General features: G+C 42.7%; 1 protein-coding gene across 3 annotated transcripts in view; it reads right to left on the bottom strand.

Moving 5' to 3' along the window:
- Bub1b (BUB1 mitotic checkpoint serine/threonine kinase B) overlaps nt 1-22,071 on the bottom strand; it is a 48,799-nt gene that overhangs the window by 8,916 nt on the left and 17,812 nt on the right. For 2 of the 3 annotated variants that reach the window (XM_059261135.1, XM_059261137.1), the window contains exons 9-18: nt 21,500-21,729; nt 16,969-17,081; nt 16,237-16,355; nt 15,221-15,270; nt 12,548-12,605; nt 11,588-11,696; nt 7,261-7,535; nt 6,310-6,443; nt 5,416-5,556; nt 3,834-3,934 (exon numbers count right to left, since the gene is read on the bottom strand). In XM_059261135.1, coding sequence (XP_059117118.1) covers nt 3,834-3,934; nt 5,416-5,556; nt 6,310-6,443; nt 7,261-7,535; nt 11,588-11,696; nt 12,548-12,605; nt 15,221-15,270; nt 16,237-16,355; nt 16,969-17,081; nt 21,500-21,729 — 1,330 coding nt within the window. The remainder of the gene's footprint in view (nt 1-3,833; nt 3,935-5,415; nt 5,557-6,309; nt 6,444-7,260; nt 7,536-11,587; nt 11,697-12,547; nt 12,606-15,220; nt 15,271-16,236; nt 16,356-16,968; nt 17,082-21,499; nt 21,730-22,071) is intronic. The other variant, XM_059261136.1, reaches the window with a different exon arrangement.

Below are 22,071 nucleotides of genomic sequence, written 5' to 3'. Positions count from 1 at the left end.
TATTCATAAAATAGATAAATAAATCTTAAAAAAAAAAAAAAAAACCCATAATCTGGCCAGGCATAGTGGTGCACCCTTTAATCCCAGCACTCTACACTGAGAGTTCCAGGACAGCCAGGACCACGTAGGAAGACCTTGTCTAAAACACCAAAAACAAACCAACAAAAACCAAAGCATAACTTATAGGAAAGGACACAGGAGCAGTACAGCTCTGAAAGCTGGACAGAGAACGGAGTTAACTCACTTAGGAGACTGACAGGAAGGCGCAGCAGCCTCGGATACTGCAGAGCAGCCTCGGTACACAGACCCCACTGTAGGAAACCTGCAGCAGCAGCCAGGGGGCTGGATGCAGCCACAGGAGTGCCTGGACCACACTTAAGAGGAACTTAGTCCTACAGCCAGGCTCAGCAACCACGTCCCCCCTCCAGAAGATCATTTCCAGGGGTACAAAGGAAAAGGCCTGGACTAGAAGGAGCCAGGCACCGTGGCTGGGGTGGAAGCTTAGGAGGAAGCTTAGAATCAGAGGTCCACGTCCCTTCTCTTCTACACTACTTGTCACTCAGCAGTCAGGCTCAGGTTCTCTGGGCAGGAAATGAGAAGCCTTCTTCCAGAGAGCTAATCAGCTCAAGAGAAGAGATGTAACAGTTGGTGAGTTTCCAATCAAATGCCCAAACTAAATCATCTACAGTGCTGCCCACGCTCTCAAAGTCTCTATATACACACTAGCTTTTAGTGTCACACACCTACCCCTGAAGAGAGCAGAACACTCCAAGTTGCTAATATGAAAAACAACTTTAAATACATAAAATGAAAACAGATTGGAGGGGAGAAAAAAAAAAACTGTTTTTCCTTCCTCCTTTGACGAGAGAGAGAGAGAGAGAGAGAGAGAGAGAGAGAGAGAGAGAGAGAGAGAGAGAAAGGGAGAGAGAGAGAGAGAGAGAGAGAGAGAGAGAGAGAGAGAGAGAGAGAGAGAGAGAGTGTGTATTGTGGCATGGTTGTAAAAGGGACAGGACAACCTGTGGGAGCTGGTAATGTTCCTCCATGCCAGTTTCAGAGCTAGAACTCAGGCTGCCAGGCTTGGTGGCAAGCACCTTTATCCATGGGGCCATCTTGCTGACCCAAGAAAAACTATTTGAGGCCAGCCTCGTCTACAGAGTAAGTTCCAGGACAGCCAAGGCTATACATAGAAACCCTGTCTCAAAACAAAAACAACAAACAAAAACTATAAAAGTAAAACAATTTAAAACTTCATTGATATCTCAGTGAAATAAAGAATATTCCCTCTGCAGGGCAGTGGTGGCACACACCTTTAATCCCAGCACTCAGGAGGCAGAGGCAGGCGGATCTTTGTGAGTTCGAGGCCAGCCTGGGCTACAGTGTGAGTTCCAGAAAAGGCACAAAGCTACACAGAGAAACCCTGTCTTTAAAAAACAAAAAACAAAACAAAACAAAAAAAAGAATATTTCCCCTTTGAAAGAAATGTAAAACCTATAAAGAGACTGAAACTATGGTTGATAAAATCTTCTGAATCTACAGGTTGTACGTAGCAGGAGTCAACCAACCGCAGATGACAAATACTTGAGGTGTGTGGGCGACAACACACAATAAATAGCACAGTATGTATAATACGTTAGGTAATAGAAAAACCCAGTGATGCTTTAAAGCACATCGGAGTGCATGTGTAGGCTATTTGCAAGTCCTGTGTCAGTCGACGTAAAGGACTTGACTGTCCTCAGGGTGGGCTCTCCAACGGGAGGGAGGTGTCTTAGAACCAATCCCCTGCAGCTGCCGAGAGAGGCCTGCACTGCAGAATGTAAGACAAGGGAGACGCCAGAGGAATGAAGACATTTACTTGTACTTCTGTCTGCCTGTGTGTGGTGGGCACCCAAGCGCAGGCCCCCTCCCAAGAGGACCGCAGACCCCTGGAGCCAGTCATAGGTGCTTGTGAGCTGCCCAGTGCGGGTGCTGGGTTCTCTCTAACAGCAGTAAGGGTTCTGGACCATCTCTCCAGCCCCATAAATGAGAGATGGCATGGGGGTGGGGTGGGGGTGGTGGTGGTGGTGGTGGTGATGGTGGTGGTGGTGGTGGTGGTGGCAGGGAACGTAGAGGAAATAAGGGTTGGTAAGATGACTCAGTGGGTAAAGGTGTTTTTTTCATCAAGCCCAGAACCATATGAGAGAGAACTGAAGCCCACAACTTGTCCTTGGATCTACACACACACACACACACACCATAAATAAATAAATGCTAAACAAAGAAATGATTATTCAGGAAAAACCTATATCCTAATATGAGAAATTAAAAATTGAGAAAGCAGAAAATTTAAAGAAACGATTTTTTTTCAAAGAAAATGTCAAGACTGAAAGAAGAGTCTCCAGATTGAAATGTCCACTGACGCTCTGCCCAGTACACAGGCGATGATACTTATATCAAAGTGCTTGACTGCTACGTGCCCGTGACAGGTGAGATATCTCTCCACATCTGGAGATATGGAGAGAGATTTCACAGTTACTGGAATTAAAAGGACCCAAAGCTACAGATCTCCAGGACACAGACAACAACAGGATACCCAAGAGGAGCCCCAGTGAGGGCCCAGCATCGAGGGTGTAGCAGAGGCTGGCAGTCTCGACCAGACCAATGACTCCTTGCGATGAACACTGACAAGTAAAGACTAGGGACTAAAGAGTATGTATACTTTGTGACTTACTGTGTGACATTACAGCTTCCATGCCAAGACTTTGGTTTTTCTTTTAAATTTTTATTTTGGGGGGAGGTTACAAGGGCAGAGGGTGGATATCAAGGGATAGGGGGGGGATGAAAGGGATTGGGATACATGATGTGAAATCCACAAAGAGTCAATAAAAAGTTTAAAAAAAAAAAAAAGAAAAAGAAAAAGAAAAGAAAGACAGCTGGGCGTGGTGGCACATGCCTGCAATCCAAGCATCTAGGAGGCAGAGATGGGGATTGTTGGTTTGAGGGCTAAATATCCAGACCTTATTTCAAAATCCCAAGACGATTCCCACTGAGTAAAACTTTTGTTCACACAAAAGGTCTACTGCACTTCTGGAACTTGAAAGCCTGGAATGGCTGACCCCTGCCTTCATTCCCTTTGTGCTGATTCTTTTAAAACTAGCCAAAAGCTAAAGACTGTGAGGTTGGAACCCAGCCAAAAGGAAAAAGACAAAATCACCACCACATGAGTTAGAATAAAAATCAAGTGAATGTCTATGCCCAGGTGTGCTTGGTTTGGGTTCCAGTATACCTTTTTGCAAACAAAATTGCTTTGCTGATCTTTAAAAAAATGAAAAAAAAAAAAAAAAAAAGATTAGGATGGCAAAAGACTTCACAAGTAAGGTTAGAGGTATGTGGCTCAGGTGTGGCGTTTGCCTATACACTGTCTGTATTCAGTTTCTAAAGCTGCAGGAAAAAACAAACACCAAAAACCAATCAAACAAACAACAGAAAATAAACAAGCAAAACCAAGCAAGTTTACCAAAGAAGGTTTTAAATACAAAGGGAAAAAAGTAACGAAGAATTCTATATCCAATCAAACTACCAACCTATGTGTGTCAAGACTAGAATACAGCTGTCCAGGAGGAGCAGTCCACACACTCCAGGACAGAATACTTAGAATGCCTGGGCACAACAGAACCTTTACACCATCGTCCCTCACTTCTCGTCTCTGATCTTGACATAGAATGGTGACTTATATTTTTGATGGCTCACAGATTTCCCAGTAAGAAGCCAGGAGAAAGGTGTGACAGTACCATGGGAACACAACTGTCTTCTTTGCTTATTTACAAGGTAATGACATGATAAAGAAGTAGTCTCACCTTTATCATGGTTAACTCTGCTGAGTTTCTAGATTTCGCCCAGAATAACTTGTACTCTTCACATACTAGGTATTCCTGTTTAATGCAGTAGTCTTCGTCACCTGTTGAGAAGGTTTGATTCCATTTTAAAAAGTCACTGTGATCCTGAGTGAGGTAACCCAGACCCAGAAGGACAAACATGCAAAGGACAACCAGACTGCAACCCACAGATCCAGGGAGGCTGCCTAGCAGGGGGGACCCTAGGATGACTGTGGCTTATAATAAGGTTTGGTTTTACTCAATCACTGGGCAAGCTCCAGTTAAACATTTCACTATTAGGATAAGAATTTGTACTGTATCAAGCTAATGAAAGAAAATGCTGGCCGTACTTTCAGGAGGGGAGGCTAAAATCTTTCTAGATTATGGATTAGCCTATAGAAAAATGTCTGCCGTAAATCAAACAGTGAAGGGGAAGACGAATAGGAATCTCACTTACACAACTGAAGTAAAACATAGCTCTCTGAACAGATGAAGATAGGTTTCTTCTGTATCCCAGAATCTAATCAATATTTATATGTATAATTCAGCTATCATTTGGCTTAAAAGGGCTTATTGGGAAATGTTATTTATACTATTTTCTATGGAGAAAATATTTTACTGTTTAAAATAACCCTGTACTTTTAAATTATAACCTGTTTTTATGTTCAGGCTATCTGAGTACATAAAATGTTTTTATATTTAAAAAAAGGGGACAAATACTATAGAATTGTATTACACAAAATATATAGAGTATACAAATTCATAGAGACAGAAAGATTAGACGTTATCTCAAGACAGAGAAGAAAGGAATATAGAGCAATGATATCCTAAGTACAGAATCTCTGTTTTGTGTGATGGAAAAACCCCACAAATGGACAGTAGTATCAGGACATAATATCATGAATGTAATAAATCAACACAATTAATGAATGTCATAAATATATTTATTGAATGAATATTGTGAATGTAATCAATGAATACCACAAATGTCATTAATATCATGAGTGTAATTAATGAATGAGTGTAATTTAAAAAAATTAAAAAAAAGAAAATTTCAAAACAATGTAAAAAAAAGTCACTGTGAACATATGTAGGTCCTTACACTTTACCTCCTGGCTAAGGGTGAGAGGTACTAGTGTATTTGCCAGTAAGGAGCATCTAGAATACTTTTCAAAATCATTTGTTTAAAAATTGAAATGGAGCTGAACAGATAGCTCAGTAGTTAAGAGCATTAGTTCTTACATAGGACCTGGGTTTGTTCCCCAGCACCTACACAGTAGCTCACAATCATATGTAGAACCCCAATTCTAGGGAATCCAAACAAACATACATGCAGGCAAAACACTCATAAAGTGAATAAATGAATCTTAAAAGATATTAAAAACAAAAGGAGGCAAATAAAAGTGCTATTGTTACTATGGCATGAAAATGATCAATGTGTTAATCTCTAAAATGCTAGTTGTTACAATCTAGGAATAGTTACAGTGTTCAAGGGTTCACGGTGTTCAGATCACTTATTTGTATGCTGTCGGATGCAAAAGGACAGGCATTCAACAATACTTACCTAACTCAATCTCCTCCCCTATCTCCAGGGTCGGCATTGGTCTATCTTCCACAGAAAACTCTGCAGAATCATTTGACTCTGGTAGGGACTTCAGTAGTTGTAGCCGATATTGTGAGCACCAGGGTGACTGAATAGCATTTTCTGTGGAGAAAAGTTGAAATAAGCATCACATATAAACTGTTTAGGGACGGATGGGTGGTGGCACATGCCTTTAATCCCAGCACTTGGGAGACAGGGGCAGGTGGATCTCTGTGAGTTTGGGGCCAACTTGGTCTACAGCAGTGGTTCTCCACCAGAAGGAGTCGAATATCAGATATTTACATTATGATTCATAACAGTAGCCAAGTTATAGTTATGAAGTAACAACAAAATAATTTTATGGTTGCGGGTCACCACAATATGAGGATCTGTATTGAAGGGTCTCAGCATCAGGAAGGTTGAGAAGCACTGGACTATACAGAGCAAGTTCCAGCAAAGCCAAGACTACACAGAGAAACTGTCCCAAGCCCCCAAAACAAACAAACAAACAAAAACTGGGCAGTGGTGGTGCCCTTAACCCAGCACTTGGGAGGTAGAGGCAGGGGGATCCGAGTTTGCAGCCAGCCTGGTCTACAGTGAGTTCCAGGGCGACACAGCGAAACCCTGTCTCAGAAAAACAAACCAAAGACTGGGGGTCGGGGGAGATTCCAAGCAGACTACAGAATCAGCACTGCCAATCTGACCACATTCATTTGCCTTGCGTACTTATGAGTCATGTTGAGTCACTGCGGGCTTATTTGGGAACTAACACGATTTGTGGCAACGTCACTAGTTAACAGGTCGGTCGGTCTGCTGAGGGGTATAAATGTTCACCAGGCAGATTCAGAAGCTTGCCCACAGGCTGGACGGATCTACCTGTGGTGTCATTAGTCAGCTCCAGCTTCTCGGGAAGCTGAAGGCCTTTGATGGAGGAGGTACTGGTAACTGAAGCGGAGGATCCAGAGAAGCCGGATGAGTGTGTGGCTTCGCGACTGTCTTCAATAATCGGGCTGCAAGAGACAAAAGTGAGCTGTCCTCAGGGAGAGTACACACCAACTCACGTTAGAATTTTGGAATTTCTTCACCAAGATTCATTTCCTTTTCTGAGTGTTTTGCCTGCATGTGTGGAAGTGTACCAACGGGAGGGCAGAGCCTGCAGAGGCAGGAGAGGATGTCAGACCCCCTGGGACTGGAGTTAGAGGGCTGTGAGGCTGGGAGCTGGGAACTGAACCCGGGACCTCTGCAAGAGCAGCAAGTGCTTGTAACCACTAAGCCATCTTTAATCTATAAATTTTACATTGAACTCATTTGGTAATAAAATTTCTTTTAAAATAATTTGTAGTTGCTATGATTTTTATTAGTTTCATTTTTAAAGCACATCACTTTCCCAAATCAGAAATAGATGAAAAAAAAATGTTTATTTGTTTATTGTATGTAGGTAGATAAGTGTTCTGCTCACATGTTTGTGCACAATGTGTATGCCTGGTACCTACAGAGGCCAGAAGAAGATAATGGATACCTCAAAACTGGAGTCATGAGAGTTGTGAGTGCCCATGTGGGTGCTGGGCATCAAACCCAGGTCCTCTACAAGAACAAGTGCTCTTAACTGCTGAACCATCTCCTTCTGTACCTTGGAGTCTCATCACATCAAAATTTACCTCTTTTAACCCTCAAATCCAAACTGATCAGTCGACTTTGCTGACATTATACCTGAGACAGACAGACAGACAGACTTTCTTTTTAAGCATCTGGAAGACAGTAAGAGCCTGGGGCCTGCTCACTGTAACAGGTAGGCACACAGACCAAGAGAGTAAACCCTCCAATCACCTCAGCTTCTTCACGCTGAGGGTCTGGTTATAGAGAGTGGTCCGTGCAGTGAGACAGCCCTCGGTGGTCTTCCTATCCAGATCCTCTTCCTGCAACAGTCTCTCAGGACCGGAAGGGACCCCCTTCAAGGACAGTATCTCAGGGAAAGGAGTAGACGCAAAACGAGCTGCTCTAGCAAAGTCACAAGTGTCCTCGGGGTTGGGACAGATGGTCGCGTTACTGAAACCTGTGATGATGGCATCTTCACTCAAAGGTTCAATCCCTGTGAGTTCATCCTAAAATTAAAAACAAAATGAAAAACTGTTCAGCAAACACGTGAATGGCATATATAAACATATATATATATACATACACACACACACACACACACACACACACACACACACACACACACACACACACTTAGACATCAGATCATTGACATGAGATTTAGAAAGAACATACCAAGATGTCTAGTTAAAGACAATTTAAAAAGCATAGGACAGCATTGAGGAGAATGATTTTGTACTTCATCAAAAACTATACTGTGAGGGCTCTGCACACATGGAAAACTGCTTAACGGCCTCTCCCAGACAACCTTACCTGCAAACTGATGCACTGACACTGCTCTTCTCACTTAGAAAGTATTCTGGGGGCTAGAGGGATGGCTCAGAGAGTACTGGATGCCTTTCCAGAGGACCCGGGTTCAAATCCTAGCACCTATGCAGGGCCATGCAGCTCCAAGGGGTTTGGTACCCTCTTCTGGCTTCCATAGGTACCCCACACCACACGCATACACACACACACACACACACACACACACACACACACACACACACACACACACACGCCTGCACACGGCATTCACTTACATAACCATACATATACACAAAGATAAAAATACTTTTTTAAAAACTTCTTTAAATGTCGGATGTGATGGCACACACTTTTAACCCCAGCACTCAGGAGGCAGAGGCAAGCAGCTCTCTGAGTTCAAGGCCAGCCTGGTCTACAAAGTGAGTTCCAGAATAGCCAGAGCTACATAGTGAGACCTTGTTTTGAAAAATCAAATTAAAAAAAAAATTCTTTAGAAATCAGGATGGTCAGAATACAGGTTGTAGAAGTCAGAGGACGATCTGTATCATTTTTTTCTCCTTCCACCATATGGGTCCTGGAGGTTGCGGTTTCAGAATTGGCAGCAAAGGCCACCAAGCCATCTTGCTGGCCCCACAATGGCTATTTATTAGAAATTAGCCAAGAGGCTAGGACTTAACTCAGTGAACAGAGTCATTTAAATATTCATGGGTCCTAAACCCAAAAACTAGGAGGAAAATGTAAGAAAACTCAATCAAGCCTTCCAGATTATTCCCTTTTTCTCACTATTCAAAACTATTTTAAAATAGACACAAACTTTTATGAACACTAAAATATTCTGATAAATATTTCTAAAATTATTAAGTAGTTGAAAGGTTAAAAACTAAGGAGGTTTTTTTGGGGGGGAGGGGGTTCGAGACAGGGTTTCTCTGTGTAGTTTTGGTACCTGTCCTGGAACTCACTCTATAGACCAGGCTGGCCTCAAACTCACAGAGATCCTCCTGGCTCTGCCTTTCAAGTGCTAGGATTAAAGGCGTGCACCGCCCAGCTTTTCTTTTTTTTTCTTTCTTTCTTTTTTTTTAATGTATTGATTAACTGTCCTTAAAGAGTAAACCACCTTATATATTTACCTACAATATAGGAAATGCCCACTTGATTCAACCCTTGTAGATACTAGATTTATAATAAAACATTTAAACTGGGTAGCCAGCCTGGTCTACAGAATCAGTTCCAGGACATCCAGGGCTTCACAGAGAAACCCTGTCTGGAAAAACAAAAACCAAACCAAACAAAATTTAAAGTAAAATAAACTACTATTTATGGATCTATCTATTAGTTTAGACATTTTAAATATGACTGGAGGGGCACTAAAATTCAAGTGGGTACTTCTTAACAAAAGCCAAGCAAGAAGTTACAAAGGGAAAGGGGAAGAGAGAGAGGGAGGGAGGGAGGGAGGAAGGGAGGGAGGGAGAGACATGAAGGAGAAGGACAGCCCCTTTAATACCCAGGCTATCACCGAGTAGCTGACCTGATCAAGGCCTAGCCTCCCCTCCCCAGTTCACCAGGTACTGGGCGGTATGCTTCAGAGCAAAGTCTATCTTAGTGACTCTTCAGTCAGCGTGCTTTCATAGCGACCTGGGAACTAACTATCAGAAGTACAGAGGAACTTTCCCAAATCATTTAAAACAAAGGGAAAAATAATGCTTAAGAGTCCTTCTTCAGAAATTTAAATCGCATAAACTTGGAATGGGACCTGAGTATCTTACTTCAGTCATAAAAGTCACGCATGGTACTTCTGGATCATTGGAAATTTCTATATTTTGGATATAAAATTAATTTTATATTAAATATTAATATTTTAGATATAAAATTGGATATAGCATTAATATGCACATGTAAAAATCTAGATATGTAATCTGTGTACTTAACTAGATATAAAATATATCTCAAGAAAGTAAATAAGAAGAAAAGAGTATTTTAAAAAATGTCTCCAAATGACTTTGCTCATTTTCTTGGTTGTGGAGTAAGTTCTGTCACTGGAACCACTCATCACATCCCCAGAAAAAATCTTTGAATTAGACACATCAGTTCTCCTCAAGCTCCCAAGTGCCCAGGTGCTAGTTTGCCGAGAAGCATGCTTTTCCTTCCCTAAAGTTTCAACGAAATGCCAATGTCAAGGCACATGGCTTTTTGGGTTTTTTTTTTTTTTGGTTGAATTGAATGCTTCTATAGTACCCTCCCCCCGTGGGTAGTGTTAGGTGCTGACACTGTATGACAGCGGTTAACACAGAACAGGAGGGGCCAGGAGACGGCTCAGCGGGTAAAGGCACCTACAACCAAGCATGGTGACACTCACGGCGTACAGAGAACATCTGACCGCTACAGACACGTGCAGCACTCCCACACACAAACACACACACAAACACCAAACAGCTAACATAAATAAACAAACTACAACAGGAAGGAGAAACGTTGGTCTACATAATGTTTTCATGCCACAAAAGGCATTTTACACCTGTGCTGGATAAAAAATAATTGGAAGTGTGAAAAGGCTGTCGAATTCGTGACCCTCCCCCACCGTTTACAACTGTGAGATACATCTCATCACTTTACAGTGTGCATCTCAGCGTTCTAGTGTGGTTATACCAGTATGCTATTGAGAACAATTGCATCCCTCAGAAAGAAACCACAATACTAACTAACAGCCCCTTTCCACTACCCTCTCCTATTCCCAACTACTCTGCTTTATTCTGGACACTTCATGTAAATGGAAAATATTTACTGTAAGTTCCTTTATTTATTTTTGTTTATTTATTTATTTATTTACTTATTATTATTTTTGGTTTTCCAGGACAGGGTTTCTCTATGTAGCCATGGCTGTCCTAGGACTCTCTGTAGACCACGCTGGTCTCAAACTCACAGAGATCCACCTGCCTCTGCCACCCAAGTGCTGGATTTAAAGGCGTGTGCCACCACCACCTGGTTAGTAACTATTTTTAACTAAAAAAAAGTTTTTATTTTATGTGTATGGATGTTTTGCCTGTTTGTATGTTAGCATATCATGTATGTGTGGGACCCACGGGAGCCACAGGAGGGTTTTGGATCACTGGCGTTACAGGCAGTTGTTGGAGCACGTGATCTCAACTGTCCCTAGGTTGAACATTCTAATGGCTGTCCCAGCAGTGTATGAAGGTTCTATTTTTCCTACATCCTTGCCCTCAAACACGTTATGACTCCTCTCTTGGTTACAGACACCCCAGGGGGTAACAAGGGAGGACTTCACTGTGGTTCTGTCATTTTTCTGGTGACATGATTCTGAAAATCTGTTCATGTGATGAGTTCACATTAGTGATTTTAATTTTAACCCTAACCTTCTTCTGAACAAGATCTAGCTACGTACTCAAGCTGGACTCACACTCACTACACAGCCTAGGCTGACTTTGAACTCTAGAGTTTCCTCTACTTCCACTGCCCACTGAGATTACAACAAGCTTGCTCAGCACTTAACCCTAAACTTTTGTTTTAAACTTAAATACATTTATTTGTATTTGTGCCTGTGTGTGGGGGCGGTGTCAGAGGGACAACCTGTGGAAGTCAGTTTTTTTCTTTCACCGTGTGGGACCCAGGGATCAATCTCAGGCCGTCAGCCTTGGCAGGAAGTGCCCTTATCTGCTGAGCCATCTAACCAGCCAAATGCTAAACTTCTGAGAGATATGAGTGAAATAATTTGCTAAGCCCATTTCTGTTAACTTACACAAACATCGGGAGATATCTCCTCATTTGAGGCAATGATTTCCGTGGTTTTGAGAACAGCAAGGGGTCTTCGCTGGGCTTTGGGAACCTGTGGAGGATCTGTAGCCAGACTGGGAAAAGACATATTCCAGTTAGCACACTCTATTACTGCATGCAGAAATAACAGCAGCCCTGACTCATGCCTTTTTGGTTGTTTGTTGAGATGAAGCTGTATTAGCTCTGTAGCCCAGTTTGGCCTTGAACTCACGATCTTCCTATCCCAACTCATTCTTCCCAGTCCTTGTGTACACCACAGTGTCCAGCTACCCTCACACAGACTGAAATACTGGGGACAACATGGCTCAGTTAGGTAATGATGCTTTGTAGTCCAAGCCTGCTAAGTTCAGTTCCACCCCAGAGACCCAGCCAGTGGCAGAAAGAGATATCCAAGCGGGCGGCGGTGGCGCACGCCTTTAATCCCAGCACTCGGGACAGAGTCAGGCAGATCTCTGTGAGTTCAAGGACAGCCTGGTCTACAGAGCGAGAGCCAGGACAGGCACCAAAACTACACGGAGAAACACAGTCTTGAAAAACCACCGGGGGAAGAAAAAAAAGAGAGAGAGAGAGAGATTCAATTTATGAAAGTTTTCCTATAAAAACAATTTACAACATTTTTCAAAGAATTTAAGATAAAGGTCCAGAGAAAAAATGACTCAGTGGTTAAGAGTACTGACTGCTCTTGCAGAGGACCTGGGCTTGGTTGCTAGCACCCACATGGCAGCTCACAACTGCTCGATCCAATACCCTTACGGGGCACCTTGGGCACACAGCTTGTGTAGAGATATACATGCAGGCAAAACACCCATACAAATAAAAATATTTTTATTTTAATTTTTAAAAAATCTAAAATTTTAAGTAAAAAAATGTACATATATAGGAAGATCTATTCCTTAAAAACCCCAAAAACCAATAAAAAACAAACCTTTTGTCCTTGTCATCCGAAAGAAACTCATCAAAAATGGAGAAAGGCATGCTGGGACCTATAAAAGAGAAAGGGGTTTCAGGAGCGTTTGACTCTTCAAGAAAACCATAGAAAGTAACTAAGTTTAAAAGAAAAAGCCCAATTGAAAACAGATTTTATTTATAATTATGTGTGTATTGTGTGTCTTGTGTGGGGGACATTTCATGCACGTGAGTGAATGCACGTGTATGAAGAGGACAGAAAGGAGCACCCGATCCCCTGAAGCCACATGACATGGACACTGGGAACCAAACGGGGGTCCTCGGCAAGCAGCATGCACTCCTAACTACTAGGGCATCTTTCCAGCCCCTGATTGGTTTTTCTAATGAGAAAGTTAAGTAGAGCTCATTTCAGAATAACTATCTAAACATGCATGACCCTACTTCATCTATGTCCCCAGCAATGCTACTGCTTCCCAAATCCACCTGACACGGCCCTGAAGCAGATCCAGAACACTTCATTTCATCTGCAAATATTTCAGTATGTTTTTGTAAGTCCTTTAAAAGGTTCTTTTTTATTATTTAAGACATAATACCTATATAACTAATAATTTCTGAATATCTAGACAGTTCTACATCTTAGTAATTGTTTACAATGTGTTTTGCAGGTGTTTGAACTGGAAATACATAATGAGATCTGTGTGTTGTCAATGATCCAAACGCCTCTAAAGCTTTGACTCTGGAGCTGGTGAGAAGGCTCCATGGACAAAAGGCTCTCACCACCGAAGCTGACGGCCTGAGTTTGATCCCAGGAACTGACCTGGTAGAGGGAATCGACTCCTGAATGTCGCCCTGACCTCCGCCTATGTACCAGGACATGCATGCACACACATACACAAATAGATAAATAGGAAAAAAAAAACCCTCTTAAACCTTTTATTCTTTTTTTTTGGTCCCTTCATGCTCGATTTTGCCGGTTATTCCCCTCTGTTCCTCCACATGCATCTCTCTGCTTGGTGCTCCCTACATCTTGGCTGGAATCAGAGGCCCACTAGATTTATGTTTTACAAAACTACTTCTAAGGAGATATTCGTGTTTTTACCACTTCAAACATTTTATTATGTCTTAAGTCTTTTGGTTTAATATTTATTTTTGTGTGTACACGGGTGGGCAAGCATGTGGCAGTCAGAGAAAAACTTGTGGAAGTCAGTTCTCTCCGTCCACCACAGGTCTTGGGATTGAACTCAACTCACCAGGCCTGGTGGCAAGTGCCTTTACTGGCTCTGAGGTCTCTTTTTACTTATATTTTTCATAGCTTACATTTTTTTTCTTTGATAGCTTTTATACAACAATAATCACTGATACAAAAAGAAACTGAGAGGAAAAATGTGTAATCTTTTTCAACTAAGCTTAACAGATGGGAAGCCTAGTATTTTTAACATTCTTAGGAAAGAAACCAATCTGGAGCTGGAGAGATGGCTCAGTGGTTAAGAGCACTGGCTGTTCTTCCAAAAGCGGTTGAGCTGGGTTCAGTTCCTAGCACCCACGTGGTAACTCACAACTCTCTGTAACTCCAGTTCAGATATTCTCATATAAACAGGCAAAAAAAACCCACAAACAATGCACATTAAAAAATTAATAAAATAAAGTGTGTTTTTAAAAAAAGCCAGGTGGTGGCAGCACATGCCTTTAATCTCAACACTTGCGAGGCAGAGGCAGGCTAATCTCTGTGAGTTCGAGGCAAGCCTGGTCTGCAGAGCGAATTCCAGGACAGGCTCCAAAACTACACAGAGAAACCCTGCCTTGAAACAACAACAACAACAAAACAACAAAACAAACCCCCACAAACCAACCAACCAGTCTGAATGTTCACGGCATCCCCTCCTACAAGGGCTACTTTCCCTACAGGGCTGGCTGCGGCTCCTCCTGTTAATGCTGTCAATGCAGAGTAATGAAAGTGGAGGACTGGAAACAATTGTTTACATGTGTGTCAGCATATCTGTGCAGTCACATGTGTGTCCTGATGACTGCGAAGGTGTTGGGATAATCTTTTTGTACACTGTGAAGACACGTCTATTTAACCTCACCTGCCTAAGGCACCTTCTGATTGGTTTAATAAAGAGCTGAACGACCAATAGCTAGACAGGAGAGAATAGGCGGGACTTCCAGACAGAGGTAGGAACTCAGGAAAAGAATCTGAGGTGGGAGATTTGCCAGCCAGATGCAAGAGGAAGCTGGACATACGGTACTGAGGGGATTACGAGCCATATGGCAGAACATAGACTAATATAAACAGGTTAATTTAAGTTGTAAGAGCTAGTTGGGAAAAAGCCTAAGCTAAAGCCAAGCTTTCAAAATTAATAAGAAGCCTCCATGTCACTATTCAGGAGCTGAGAGTCCAAAGACCTGTTACATGAAGGTCAGTAGGTTCTGATGACCAAACTCAGGTTGTTGGGCAGCAAGCATCTGTCATTCTGCTGGCCCTAAACGAAGTATTTCAAAGTAGTGAAAAATCTTATGAAAATAGCCTCTCATATCATCACATATAATGAATTACGTGCTTATAAAGAGTTCCTTTATTTAAAGACAAACAAGACTCTAAGCCCACCGTGTCCTCTTCAGCTAGTTTACTACAGACTGTTACATGGTGCATTTGCTCTCGGGGTTCCTCCCAATGCTGTCAAACACAACTCACCTTTAGAGTCAGGCTGTTCTTGCAAAATGTTTTTAGCTGGTGAAGTTTCCCTGTGAAGAAATTTGTTTAAAAAAAAAATGTGCTCAGTATCCACAGGAAGAGCCTTCTGTTTTAGAGACAGATCCCATACTGTCCAGGGCAGCCTTCTACTAACTACTGTGCAGGGTGGTCGTGATCAGCTACCTCCCAAGAGCTAGGATTACAAGTATCTGCCACATACTCTGTCACATTGCTTTCAAAGTTTGAGGACTTCCCATTAAACATAATTTTGTTCATCCTAAGAGAAACATATTATCCTACTACTATTAATCCAAATTCTCTTGAAGAGGAAACACACTGAAAATGCTCTAAATACATTTGATAACACAAGAGCTGTTAAAGCAGACTATAAAATGGTAAGCCACCAATTTTATAAATCAACACTAACAGTACCAAAGAAGACACATATTAGTGTGAACAGCAGTTAGCTTGTTGGTGATTTTTTGAGTTCTGATTTTAATTAGTATATATTCACTATACACAGTACTGGGCTTCATGGACATTCATACAGTATGTAATATACTTTCAGTATATTCCCCATTTCACATTTTGCTTTTCTGAGATAAGATCTTACCATGTAGGCTGGACTGGCTTTGGTGATTTGATCATTCTGTTTCAGTCGCCTGAATACTAGCATCTGTATTTTTCTGTGGGGGGGACAGGGCCTCATGTATCCCAGGCCAGTCTCAATGGCTACTAGCCTTGAATTCCTGACTCCCCTGTCTTCATCTCCTAAGTGCTAGGGTTACAGGATGTACCACTGTACATACACCAGGCTCTAGAAACATTTATTTTTATTTTCACCAAGGAAAAGATAGTATCATATATTCCCTCATTAGTATGAAACCTTATATTAAAATAATTTGTAAAACTCATGGCTCAGTACTGCCAAGACATTAAGGAGACTTCAAGTCACCAGAGCCAAAAGTTTGTCCTATGACCTGTCAGCACCACACCTTCCACCAAAGTGGTCTTACCTGGGGTGAGAGCTTGGTGGACAGACAGAACGGGACAGAGATGTTGCCAGCCTTTCCTGGGGCTCCGAAGGAATCAGCAGTCTGGAGGTCTCCTCTGTAGGCACCTTCTCTTCTTGCTGCTTATATTAACATAAATAAAACCAGTGTCCTTCCCATACAGAAAATGCTGTTTTTAAACTCTGGTGCTAACATCTGCCAACCACATCAGATGTCAGCACCACAAAAGACCTCTCTGATAATCTAGGTTCCTAGTCAAATTGGTACTGTTGGACTCAACTGAGCAGTGGCAAGTATATATTGAATTTTAAAAATTAACCCCATTTTAGCCAGGTGGCGGTGACGCATGCCTTTAATCCCAGCACTTGGGAGGCAGAGCTTGGCAGATCGCTGTGAGTTCGAGGCCAGCCTGGTCTACAGAGCAAGATCCATGACAGGCACCAAAAACTATGCAAAGAAACCCTGTCTCAGAAAAAAAAAAAATTAACCCCATTTTAATGGACCATGACTAAACTAGAAAGTTAGTTAATATCAGAATTATTAAAATAAGAATATAATCTAGAAGTCAGTGAGTTCCATCACTTATTTCATGTCATAAATCCCATTTGAAATCACTTGTTACATTATTTTTGTGCTAGTAGTAACTGAAAAACTACCCAGAAAGTCTTTTTTCGGTTGGGCATAGAGATTAAAGGTAGGACTCTTGCCAGCCAGGCCCGAGTTTTCTGTATTTACCTGGTCACCAGCTCTTTCTTGTTGAATAGTCTGGATTTCCTTCAGCTTTCTCTCCATCTCCTCAATCTGTTTCTGCATTTCTGCCCTCTTTTCTGCACTGGTCAGCAGTTCAGCTGTAAAACAGCGGGTTAGTTGAGGCATTTCCCTCACAACAATTCCTCCTGGGAAGACCGCCTCAGGCTCCTATTGTCAAGTTAATGCAAAGACTGCCTCAGCTCAGAGCTTCAGGTCAACTGAGGAAAACCAGAATGGGGAATGAGTCCTCAGTTTGAGGTCTGGGCCTCTATTCTTTTATGTATGTAATCAGGGGGGAAAAAAAGCAATACCTATCATGCACAAGTCCAATGGAAAATAGGTTCCACTGATACCAAGTCCTTGGCTGTATGATACTAACATCCAAATATGGCAGAAACACAAAGAAATAAGAAAATCATTCAGAGTTCTAAGCTGGCTTGGGCTACAAAGCAAGACTTTCTCAAAAGCACCAAAAGTATCTATTCCTGACACAGGGCAGGGAATATGGCTTAGTTAGTAGAGTGCTTGCCTATCACGAAATCCTGGGACTGCACGAACCAGGGCATGGTGATATACGCCTGTAACCTCAGTACTTAAGAGGTAGAGGAAGGAAGATCCCAAAATCAATACCATCCTCAAATACACAGTAAGTTCAAGGCCAGTAAGTTACATGAGACTATTGCTCAAATAAGCAAGCAAAAAACAAGAAACCACCAAAATAAGGGGGGGGGGGAGGGATGGGATGGACGGATACACAGGACTGAGGCTATAGGCCACTGATAGAGCACTTGGCTTATAGTGCAAGCTCAATACTCAGCACAGCAAAAAATGTCAAACAACTGCATCCCCAAATAGGGGGTATAAAACTGTGTATAGTGGATGGAGGTGTGAAGGTCGGCTATTAAAGACCGGTGACCAGTAATCATTTTGATAAAGTGCCATGATAAAGCTAACACCTGAATGCAGAGGGACCAGTCATATACAGATCGGGGAAAGTCCGTTAATACAGAAAGACTACTGTGTTGAAGAACCCAGAGCCAAGCCAGCTTGCTCATAGCATAGTAAGAAGGAAAGCAGTAAAAGATGGGGTTGGAGAGGTAGTCAAGTGGTGTCGTGAGAAAACAGGCACTGGTTTCAGCAGAAGGGCTTCTGACGGCCATGACCAGGGAGAACACTGGCAATAAGAAGACTGACCAGACACCCAAGGACGTCGAGGGTTGGGGAGATGGCTCAGCGTTAGGGTGCCAGCCATACAAGGACCGCACCTTACACTCCTAACACCCACGTAAACGCTGGCTGAGTGTGCTGGCCCACTGGTAATTCCAATACTTGGAAGGTGGGGGAGGGGAGTGCCCAGAGCAAACTGGCTGGCCAGACCAGTGTATAGGTGAGCTCCGGCTTTTATCAAGACTCCACTTCAATGAAGAGGTGGAAAGTGATCGTGGAAAACGCCCAGTGTCAACCTTGGGTCTCCACACAAATGTGCAAACATGTGAATACACACACACACATATAAATGTGTGCTGGGAGTGGCACTACTTAAGAAGGATTAGGAAACGTGGCCTTGTTGGAGTAGGTGTGGCCTTGTTGGAGGAACCGTGTCATTGGGGATAGGCTTTGGGGTTTCAAAAGCCTAAGCTAGACCCAGTGTGTCTCCTCTCAGCTACTTCTCCAGCCCCACGTCTGCCTGCATGCAACGATGCTTCCTTCCCACCATGATGACCACAGACTAACTCTGAAACTGTAAACCAGCCCCAATTAAATGGTTTCTTTTTAGAGTTGCCTTGCTCATGGAGTCTCTTCACAGCGACAGACCAGGGACTACGATAGAATGCAAACCCTGGACCTTCCCCATGCACACAGAGGGCCACGAAGATGGCTCAGTGGTTAAAAGCCTTTGTCACCCCAAGATGCAATCCTGACAGCCTGAGTTCAGTCTCCAGAACCCACGTAAAGGTAGAGAAACAACTGAAGAGTGTCATTCTCTGCCCCCCCCCCCCCCACGAGGGCCTGAATAATGAGCAAGGTTTTGTTTTTGTTGTTTTGTTTTTTTTTTAAGAGAAGGAAGTTTGCACTTTGGGGAAGTAGAAAGATGAGCCAATGGCTTGAGAAGAACACAGGGATAATAAAGAACTTTAAAAAGAAATGGGAATCTATGTGCATGATGAAAATAGTAGAAAGAGAAAATGCTGGAGGGAAGAACTACTGTCTGGGCCAAATACCTGGCATGACAAAAGATGAACTCTAAAACTAAGAGAGAAATGTAAACAGCATTTACAGGAAGAACGCCTGGGAGGGTGAGTGGGTAGAGATGGCAAGTAAGACGGCAGATTCGACAGTGCTGAGGAGTGAGACCCTTCAGTTCCCAGTGAACGATGGGAGGAAATCAGAGCTGCAGATTAAGACTGGAAAATGTGAGAGAAGACTAAATTTATCTATACAAATCCCGCTAAACCTCAGCACGGGGACTTCTTCGGCTGAGAATAGAGTGCATTTCATCACACTTCTGTAGAGTAGGAATAAACTAGAAATTTTCCTTAGAAAAGTATTTTTATCTAGGTATGTCCTCTTCATTTATTATTGACAGGCTCTTTGGGGGTTCTGGTGGTATTTTCTGTGCCCGAGTCAGTGACCCCAGGTCTTCACACTTACAAGCACTCAGCACTGATCCTCAGCTCCCAGCTCCGTTCCTATTCTAAAAACTTTGTACTATTATTGTGTGTGCATGGTGTGTGTGACGTGCCTGCCACAGGAGACGACTCTATGGAGCTGGTTCCCTCCTTCCACCTTTATGCAGGTCCTAGGGATCAAACTCAGGTCACCAGGCTTGTGCAGCAAGTTCCTTTACCCATTGGACCGACCCCCAGTTCCTGTTTTTAGTTATTTTCCCTAACACTTTAAGTGTACGGGTGTTTGCCCAACATATGCCTGTGTACCTCTGTGTACCTGGTACCACAGAGGCCAGAAGAGGGCGTCAGAGCCCCAGACACCAGAGCTAAGGTAGCTGTGAGTTCTGCTGTCTGTGCTAGGTAGAGAACCCAGACCCTCTGTAAGAGCAGCTAACACCCTTGACTGTAGAGCCATCTCTCCAGCCCTTCAGTTCTGATTTCAAAAAGGCCATAGTCAGTCTGGTGTAGTGGCACACACCTTTATCTCAGCACCCAGGAGGCTGAGGCCAGCCTGGTCTAGACAGTGAGATGAGACCCTGTCTCAAAAACAACAACAACAACAAAAACAAAAAGCCTCACTCACTCACCTGGCCCCTTGCTTTGCAGCCAGGTCTCCTTCCCACATTGGCACATAGGGCCCATTTTTTAACATATCATTTGAAATTTATTTTATCTTTTTGTTCTTAAGCCCTAAAGTCTCCAATATTCACTTTCTTATTTATCAGTCCATTCTGTCCCTCCTAACACCCCAAACTGCTGTGGGGTAATCCTTCTGTACACTGTGTGAATGAATACATGTCGCTATGATTGGTTTAATAAACAAGCTGACTGGCCAATAGCTGAACAGGATAAAGTTAGGCAGGAAAGCCAAAGTAAGAAAGATGGGATGAGGAAGGGCAGAGTCAGAGGAGTCACCAGCCAGCCACTGAGAAAGCAGAATGCATAGAAAATGAGGTAACAAGCCATGAGCCATGTGGCAAAGCATAGATAAGAAATATGGGTTAATTTAAATGTAAGAGTTAGGTAGTAGCAAGCCTGAGCTATCGGCTCAGCATTTGTAATTACTATTGAGCCTCTGAGTGTTTATTTGAGAGTGACTGTGGGATACGAGAACTCCACCTAAACCAAACAGATAGCTCCACAACAGAAACTGCTTTCTGTTCCCCTCAACTTTCAATCCTCCCTTAATTTCAGAATGAGATAATGACTTGAAGAAATATATAAATAACTACATAAGTGGCTGAGATATGACTGAATATGTTAATATAAACAAACTGCCAGAGAAATTGAGGTTGAGTATTTCAGGCAACATTAAGAAAGGTAAGGTATGGGCTGGAGAGATGGCTCAGTGGTTAAGAGTACTGGCTGTTCATCCAGGGGACCCAGGTTCAATTCCCAGCACCCACATGGCAGCTCACACCTGTCTGTAACTCCAGTTCCAGGGCTTCTGACACCCTTACACAGACAGACATTTAGGCAAATAAAAATAAATAAATTTACACATTAAATAAAAATAAATTATAAAAAAAGATATATTTAAAAAAAAAAGAAAGGTAAGGTATTAAAGGAGGTGTGCACCTATATGCATGCCAGGGTCACAGCCGCCTGCTTCTGCTGTGAAATGGCTGCCCCTGCAGTCTGGCCACCTTCTCTTCTCTTACTCTGTTTTCTCCATCAAAGGTTTCCTGGGAGGCAGCAATGAGAGTCAGCCTATGTATAGTGTATATATATATACACGTACACAGAGAACAACTGTCTAGCCATAGAAACATCACACAAAGGTACAAGTAATGGAGCCAATCTCTCTTGGACTTGAAAGGAGTTATTTCTTAGAACAATGCACACACCTTCCCTTCGTTCCTTCAGTTTCTTCCGGAACACTTCGGCTCTGATCTCTTCAAAGGAGAACTCCCCGACTCCAGCATAAATCTTTTCCTTACAGTACATCATCTTCTCCTTCCTCTCCTCAGACCCTTGCTGATGACTCTGAACCCTTTGCAAGGGGTCTCCTTCTTCCTTCCCAGGCTTTCTGGTGCTGAGAACGTGGTTGATACTAGGTTCAATTTTACATGGTGTCCTAAGGAAGTGAAACAATTATCATTCACTCCAAAGTCAAAATAGTTATTTCTTATGTATTTTGCCCAAACAGATGGACAGTGCCAGCCTTGGGACTATATGTGATCATTTCCAAAACAAAAACAAGTAAGATTTTAAATGGGGCTAAAAATAACCCACAAGAATCGCCAGTAATTATGTTCTAGAGCTCAGTGGCAGAGCACAGAGTCTGGGCCCAACACTAGGGCGGGGAGGTATGAGTTCTGAGGACCACCTATGCTTTGAAGAAAACTTAGTAACTTAGGGCCATCAAGTCCAAGAGACCACACACCGAAACCTCTTACACCAAGAGCAAGATAAGCCT

Source organism: Peromyscus eremicus, chromosome 4 (genome assembly GCF_949786415.1).
Source record: "Peromyscus eremicus chromosome 4, PerEre_H2_v1, whole genome shotgun sequence".
In the NCBI taxonomy this organism is placed as follows: Eukaryota; Metazoa; Chordata; class Mammalia; order Rodentia; family Cricetidae; genus Peromyscus; species Peromyscus eremicus.
Note: the sequence above shows the minus strand (reverse complement) of the source record. Positions and strands in the feature narration are given on the sequence as shown.